Source organism: Carlito syrichta, unplaced genomic scaffold (assembly GCF_000164805.1).
Source record: "Carlito syrichta isolate Samal-C Ts95f unplaced genomic scaffold, Tarsius_syrichta-2.0.1 Scaffold314304, whole genome shotgun sequence".
NCBI lineage: Eukaryota > Metazoa > Chordata > Mammalia > Primates > Tarsiidae > Carlito > Carlito syrichta.
In genome coordinates, this window is record NW_007258400.1 from 361,450 (window position 1) to 369,577 (window position 8,128).

General features: G+C 35.1%; 1 protein-coding gene across 2 annotated transcripts in view; it reads left to right on the forward strand.

Annotated features, from left to right (window-relative positions):
• CDH18 (cadherin 18) overlaps positions 1–7,601 on the forward strand; it is a 280,274-nt gene extending 272,673 nt beyond the window's left edge. For both annotated transcript variants that reach the window (XM_008071385.2, XM_021719205.1), the window contains one exon: positions 5,184–7,601. In XM_008071385.2, coding sequence (XP_008069576.2) covers positions 5,184–5,674 — 491 coding nt within the window. In that variant the 3' untranslated portion in view covers positions 5,675–7,601. The remainder of the gene's footprint in view (positions 1–5,183) is intronic.
• Positions 7,602–8,128: the final 527 nt, after the last annotated feature.

An 8,128-nucleotide genomic window follows, 5' to 3' on the forward strand; every position in this document is an offset into this window, starting at 1 on the left:
TCAAAGCTAAAATGCTTATTTTAGAATAAAGTCCTCTCAAAAATATTACAGATCATTCAAGTTTCAATCCAGACTACTCAACTAAAATTGACTCCAAAATATAGCAGAAATAATGTATAATGTTGAACAAAGAAAAACAAGTTCTGCATCTTTTATTTAGTTTACAACAGCATGGTCGTCGCATAGTGCCTTTTCCCAGATGACCCACTGTAATAAGAGTTACCTTGTTCACTTGTAGTATGATAGATCTACAGGGTCCTTTGAATTGATTTGGTCATAACCAAATTGTCAGTTTTTAGATAAGGATTTAATTCTCAACTCTCCATGTGTAATTGTTACCTGCTCTATTCCCTTAAAATATAGTTTGATCATGGGATTGTTTTTGAAAAACTTTATTTGGTTTTTTAAATGTCCGAAAATATTCTCAAGCGCAATTAGGAGTTTGGTATTATTGGTAACAATGAGCTGATCAAAATCTCTATGCATTTAAAAATTTTTGTTCCAAATGAGACAACCAGTGTTCATGAGAATTCACTTAACATAATGTCACATTTCCACTCTCACAGAGATTATTATTTTATTCATCTGCATAAGAAGTGTTTATGAAGTGTCTTCCTTGTGCCATCTGCTCTAGAAAAATCTGCTGAACCAACATTCGTGAAAGCAGTTCACCAGGAACCTACCATCTCATCCACATTTCCACATTTTCTAAGTTGATTAGAATTTCCCTTTAACTAGAGGGACTCTACATCTATGTTTGCCCTGATACAATTATAAATAACATCCCCTTTAACTCTTAAAAGTGCCTCAGTTATTAATTATTTCTATGGTGATCCTTATATTAAATAAGTATATTAAAAAATTTAGGCATCACTGATTAATAGCAAATAATGGCCTACACTCAAACAAACATAGTTGTCAACCTTCAAAGTTTAAGCTTAGTGTCTATATTTTGAATTAAAATATATTTGAAATATTGTCTTCACTTTTGGGGAATAAGCAGCTATACGCCATAATAAAAGAAAACGGCATTATCTCTTGTATTCTATTAGGGAAATATGTTGCATACACAAAGCCTGAAAATGTTCACAAATATGAAGAATGCAAATTACCTGCATACTTCTATAACAATATTGATTACATTTTCCCTGTTGTTCATGCACATAAATTCCCTTGGCATCAACCATTTTAACATAAAAGAATATAGCTTGATTTATTGACAAAGGTAAGAAATTTTACTGTAATAAATTAGGCAGTCTGCAAATAGGTCTTTCAATCTAGAACAGCCTCCTCATTTAATTATAAAGATGGGCAGATATATAGTGTATAATAAATTTAAACATCTGAATGGAATGAAGAGAGTTACTTGAGGAATTTTTTGGGTCTTTGAATTAGGAAGTTGTAAGATGGATGTAAACAAAAATACACAGGGAGGTATTGAATGTGTATTTAAATTACTGTATTCAGCAAAAGTCTTTCTTTACCCCCCAAATCAAGTCCTATACTAAGTCTAGGAAGTGCCAGCAACAAGTATGAGAAACTATTTTACTGTGTTTACAGCATTTGTAGATCAGAGCATCAGCATTTCATCTTCATTTTCAACTTTCTGTAACCACTTCATTTTAAACACAGTGATTCAGTGCTTCTCAGGTCTGCTGTACTCTCTCTCTGTATTTGCTCATTACTTGCCAATGTCTTTTTATTCCATACTTTTTCTGGGTAATTCTATGACCTGCTCTAAAGATGTTTTTCCTGTCTTTTTTTTTTTTCCACCTCATTCCCAGAGGCTCCCACTTGCCTTTCCTCTGCAGAATTAGATTCCTCCCAGTGGATGTTGGCCATCCCTCTCTCTCATCATTCCTCTTTCCACCTCTGGTTTTAAGTCTATTCCTCATCCTCTTCAAATTTCCTCTAGTTTTAAAACGGATAAAACTCATTCATATTGTTTGTAGGTATTCATAAAAAGGGTTAAGGTATAAAGAGAAGCAAAGAAACAATAACGATAAAAGTAAGGAGAGAGTTTACTTTGTAGAGATAGGCAGTAAAAGGGCAGTAGTTTACAGGGGCCTAGTAAGTTATTTTCTTTACTCAGGACAACTAACTTGGTGTTTGTTTGCTTCACAACCATTTTTAAAGACCACAAATAATTAGGGTTGCCAGACACAATGCAGTATACACAGTTACCTATGGATTTCAGAGAAGTAAAAATATATACATAGGCATATTTGTGTGTATTGGGACAAATATATGTATGCTTAACACACTATTTGTGCATGCACGTATCCCAAATATTACATGGAAAATACTTGATACTTTAACGTACACACAAAAGGTCTCCAACCTACAATCATTTGATTTATGATTTTTCAATGATGTGAAAGTTATATGCATTCAGTGTAAACCACACTTTGAATTTCGATCAAAAATTCTTTATAATAGCTTTTTCGTAAAATAAGCTTTGTGTTAACTAACTTTACCCAACAGTAGGATAATATAAATGTTCTGAGCACATTTAAGGGACGCTAGGCTCAGCTATGGTGTTCAGTACATTAGATGTATTAAATGTGTTGATTTATGATATTTTCAACTTATGGTCAACTAATAGGGATATAACCCCCATGGATAGTACGCATGCACACTGTTATCTCAAATTCAAATTCAATTGAGTGTCCTGACTTTTATTCTTATTTGTTAATCTAGTAATCTTAGATGTAAGTTGAATGTACTTCCCCAGTTATTATGATGTAAGAAATGTTTAAAATAATATGTAACCTCATAACCACTATCATAAAGCCTAGAATATTATCTGAGCAAGAGGAGAACTATCTGTAATCTGAAATATATTATACTGATACTAATAACATAGTCTCTAATAAAGTTAATGTGAAGGAATATTTTCTATTTGGTAACAATTTCATATAAAATAGATATGTTTGAAAATACTGAAATATGGCCATAGTAAAGTTCTGAAGTCCAATTTCTATCACATTATCTAATCTTGTAGCATTATTGGTAATAATGATTAACCACTGAATTTAGCAGAGCTACCCCAAGACACATGCTCCACTTGTCGCTCAGCTTGTTATTCGATACTTTTTAAAATAATGAAGTAGAATAGTCTAGTAGATGTGTAGCTTTGATGCAAGAAGTTATAGATTGCGATCCAAGCTATTCCACCTGCCACCAGTGTGATCCTATTTTTTTATGTTATTTATAAAGTTACTCTCTCTTGAGTCTCAATTTCTTCATTTTAAAAATGAAGTAAATCCACATCTCTGCTGTGAGGATTAAATAAATAAGTTATGGGAAGAACGTTTATAAACTGAAAAATTCCTATGCAAAATATGCTATGTACAAATAATCATTCTTTTGTAGCTTAGTAGGTAAATGCGTATATTACGCATGATAATATAATTTTAAAGGATAATGGACCAAAGAGATTAACCATTAAAGTATTCCTGCTTTCAGTTGTCCACAAACCATTGAAATGTAAAAGTTTAATGTTAAGGCTTCTTCAATTTTACAGAAACTGAAATTATCCTGCTGTTAATGTACCTTCCTAGAGTGATAGAATAGCTATAGATAAATCAACATACTATATTACTTTTCCAGCTATAATTTAATATTGTTTTTCTATCATCTGTTTCTTTCACTTTATACACTAAGTAGATACAAGTGACGCTCCCCCCAAAAAACAGAATGTCTTTATAAAAAATGTGTGTTTCTTTTTTTTTTCCCTTTTTTTATTATAAAGATATGGGGTACAATTCAAGGTTATACAAACATTGATTACGCAGGTACCCTTGTTGATGAGGTATGCCCCTCCCTCTCCTAGCAGTTTCCCTCAACTGCCAATCCTACCACCTCTTCCCGATAGTTTCCCATTACTGCCAAGCACTTTCTTTAGTATTATAATTATTCTAGGTCTGCTTATGAGTGAAAACATATGGTACTCTGTTCTTGGTTTCTGTCATATCACTGATTATGATAGACTCCCATCCAAGTTGCTGCGAAATTCATATATTTGTCCTTCTTTATGACTGCATAATATTCTATTGTGTATGTGTACCACATTTTCTTTATTCAGTCCAGCTTCTATTTATTCTCAAAGGTTTAAATGTGTCCCATTCAGAGTACTCTCAGTTTGATGCAATACACCTATTGAGACACTTTTTTTCACTGCTCAAAACAGTTTTTAAACACTTCAATTTTGATGCTTTTTGATGCTCCAGTCATTTTTATTTCTCCTCTCCCACTTCCATATTGACAAAACATTTCCTTTTTCTTTTTTTTTTAGTTGGAGTGGTCCAGGCTGGAGTGCAGTGGCACGCTCCTGGTCACCGCAGCCTAGATCTGCTGGGCTCAGGCAATCCTTTAGCCTCAGCCTTCCAAGTAGCTGGAAATACAGGCGCGTGCTACCATGCCTGGCTAATTTTTTATTTATTGTAGATATGAGGTCTTGTCAAGTTGCCCAGGTTGGTCTTGAGCCCATCGGCTCAGGCAATCCTCTCACCTCAGCCTCCCAGAGTGGTGGGATTACAGGCTTGAGCCACAGCACCTGGCCCAAACATTTCCTTTTGAGGCCTTTTTCTTCATCTGGGGAAAAAAACAAACAAAAATGTCTTTCTGGGGCCAGATGGAGTGAATAGTGAGGGTGGGGCATGGGGATCATGCCATCTTTGGTCAAAAACTGCTGAACGCAGCGGGATGTGGGCAGAGGCTCTCCTAAAGCACACATCATGAAATGGGCAAACAACGTATCAAAAGAATCTCAAAAAATAAAATAAAATAAATTCAGTGTAGCGGAACGCAACCTCTCACAAGAACGCTAGCTGATACAATAGTGCAGATGGGTTCCTAAAACACATACCTAACCGGGAAAGCCAATCCTCCAAAAAGGTAATTTCAAGGTTTTTTGGGTCCTCCCTTATACACTGCAATATAAATCAAGAAACCTAAATGAGGACATTATGATTTTCCACAGAAAATCAGTGTTTCATGTTGCCTAGGGATAATCTTTTTTTAACATTCCAGGCATCAAATAGAGGGCAGAGGGGGTTGTGCTGCCATGCAAACCTATTTCTGCAATGTGGTTAATGATGGATTGGAAATTGTTATTGTCAAATCTCCAAGAATATTCTCCATTTTGTTCCTAAATCTACCCTCTTCTCTATTTCCCTCAGCAATTGTTGTGCTTTTCATCACCCTGAGGCGCAGCAAAAAAGAGCCCTTGATCATTTCAGAGGAGGACGTTCGGGAGAATGTGGTCACCTACGACGATGAGGGAGGCGGAGAGGAAGACACCGAGGCCTTTGACATCACAGCCTTGAGGAATCCTTCTGCTGCTGAAGAGCTCAAGTATCGGAGAGATATCAGACCTGAAGTGAAACTCACTCCCAGACACCAGACACTGTCCACCTTGGAAAGTATAGATGTTCAGGAATTTATTAAGCAAAGACTGGCAGAAGCAGACCTAGACCCCAGCGTCCCCCCTTATGACTCGCTTCAGACTTATGCCTATGAGGGTCAGAGATCAGAGGCTGGGTCTATCAGCTCGCTAGATTCAGCAACGACACAATCGGATCAGGATTATCACTACCTGGGAGACTGGGGACCTGAGTTTAAAAAGTTAGCTGAACTCTATGGAGAAATAGAATCTGAAAGAACAACTTAGGGGCTCAATTCTCGCAACCTTGTAGAATTTGCTTCCTGAGCAAGTGGAGATACAACCTCAGCAATGACAAGGAAAATGTGTGGAAACAGTACTTGGAACTGAGCAAGCTGTTCGCAGCTCCTGTAGAAACAAGTGCCCTTTTCATGATCGAAACTGGGTTATGTAATTCGAAGAAAGTCAAATCTAAAAAAAATATATACAGAGAAAAAGCTATTGTTCCTTGTGTATATTTTCAAATGCTCAATAAAGTCTGTGGTACTGTTTAATGAAGAATACCTGAATTAAGCCAAACAATGATATTTGTTTCAATATTTTGTGATTTATTTTTTCAAAAGCAAAACGAAACAAAAAGGCTCAAGATCACTATGATTTATCAAAATCAAGATGACTATGATTTATCGGGGTGGTACACTACAAAAGGAACCTTGTGAAGGTACTCATGACCTCTTTTTCCTCTTCTCTGGGTGGACCCTTGAGACCACGCCCTGTTATTGTGGCAGATCTCATTAGCCTTGTCTTGTGTTTAAATTACATGAGGTATTGCCAAGATACCAGGCCGTTCTGTCATGGACTTGTATGTACTATTTCCCTTTGCCCTCCCCACTTCTTTTCTCCATACAAAATGGATGGAGCATGGGGATTTGCTGCCTGCACTATAATGTATGCAACTTTGGTGCACAAGGTGTGCACTGTCCTGAGCACGAGACTACTGTCTCTGTCCTGTCCACCTCCTTTTATTTCGACAGAAGACTTCTTTTTTTTTAATGGGTAGAAATAATGGTTTAAGGTTTATTCTGAAAATCTGATATGTCAGGGAAAGATTTAATTTTAAAAATAGCTACATACCTTCTGCCAAATGCTTTTAATCGTTTTTACTTATTTTACTGCATTTAAGTCAGCAATTTTCATCATTCCTATACCTAAAATTAGTTTTCCAAAATGATTCTGATCAACTTATACATCAGTCTAATTTATTTATTTTCATCATAAAATAGCAAACATATGTACCTCACATGATAACGATGTAGTCGGAAAAGAGTATCCTTCAATTAGCATAAATTTCATAGGTTCATGGTTGACTTATCTTTGTTCCTTACACAGATTTGGGCTTTCTCCATCTCACTGATTAATTCTTACATGGTTGATATCTACAGGAAAATGTATAGGACTGGGAACAACAAAAAAATAAAGAGGAGATTCATGCTTATTATCCTTGGACACATCCCCCCAAATCTCTGAGTTTCAAGGTCCCAAACTGGGAAATAGAGATGGAAATGACTTCCTTGCCTACCTCACAGGGTTGTTGTGAGGATTAAATGAACATCTGTAAAAATGCTTTGCCAACTGCAAAGTATTCTGTTACCTAAAGGCTTGCAGACTCATATAATTTTTTAGTTCCATTAGCTTATAAAGATATATTTACATACATTTTGCATAAAATATTATCATGGGAGAATTTCAACAGTGAAGTGATTGTTTAATAAATATATAATATACAAGTCTAATTATTTTAATATTTTCATAAATATGCTACTTTTCTTAGAATTTCTTGGGGCTTTTTATTTTCCAAATTGTTTTAGAAAATATTTTGTTGTTGCTGCTGTTGTTCTTCAAGTAAGAATTCATACTATTCCAAAAACAACCATGTCTATATATTTCAGATGAATTGGAATTCCTAAAGAATTATTTACAAGGGGAGCTTTTCTTTGCTCTTTAAATTTGTTATAATGCAGTGTCCCCAAAAGCTTTATGACATTTTCTGTCTGATTCTACCCATGTGAAAAATTTTGGATTTCTGCCTCTGTTTGCAGCTGCCCTGTGCTATCATATAATAATTTTGAGGTATGGGAAGTAAGTTAAATTTGAATAATTCTCAATTTGTGTTTTAAGCCTGAGGAATAAAGTGTAATTTAAACTTTTTACAACATTTTAGCTTTCCAGATGCTGCTTTATCATTTTTTATATCACAATGGTGTGTATTCCATTATGAAGCTCAATTGAAAGAGACACGGAGGGGTTTGGGGAATAACTTCTTGATACACATACTCTGATGTTGCTTATTCTGAATTATGTTCACCCTGAAGGGACGGTAAACCTTGAACAACTATGGTAGAGCTTGGTGTTTTGACTTGCCTATGAAAAGAGAATTAGGAAGATCAGGTTGTACAAGTCCATTTAGCTTTTGGACTTAAATTTTGGATAAACTATCCATGGAATTTAAAAAAGAATCACCTGGTAATTTTACAGATGAGGTTTTGAAAGATGAAAATGTGTGTATACATGTAACTATTTATGTAAATGTCAAGATCCTCTGCATAATTCTAAAACTAAAATTTATTTCTCTGATATTGTAAAACAAAGCACTTCAGATTTATCTTGATTACACATTAAAATAATAATTGATTGCTTTTAAGCTCCCAATATTAAATCTAAATATAAAGGCAAAATGGGACT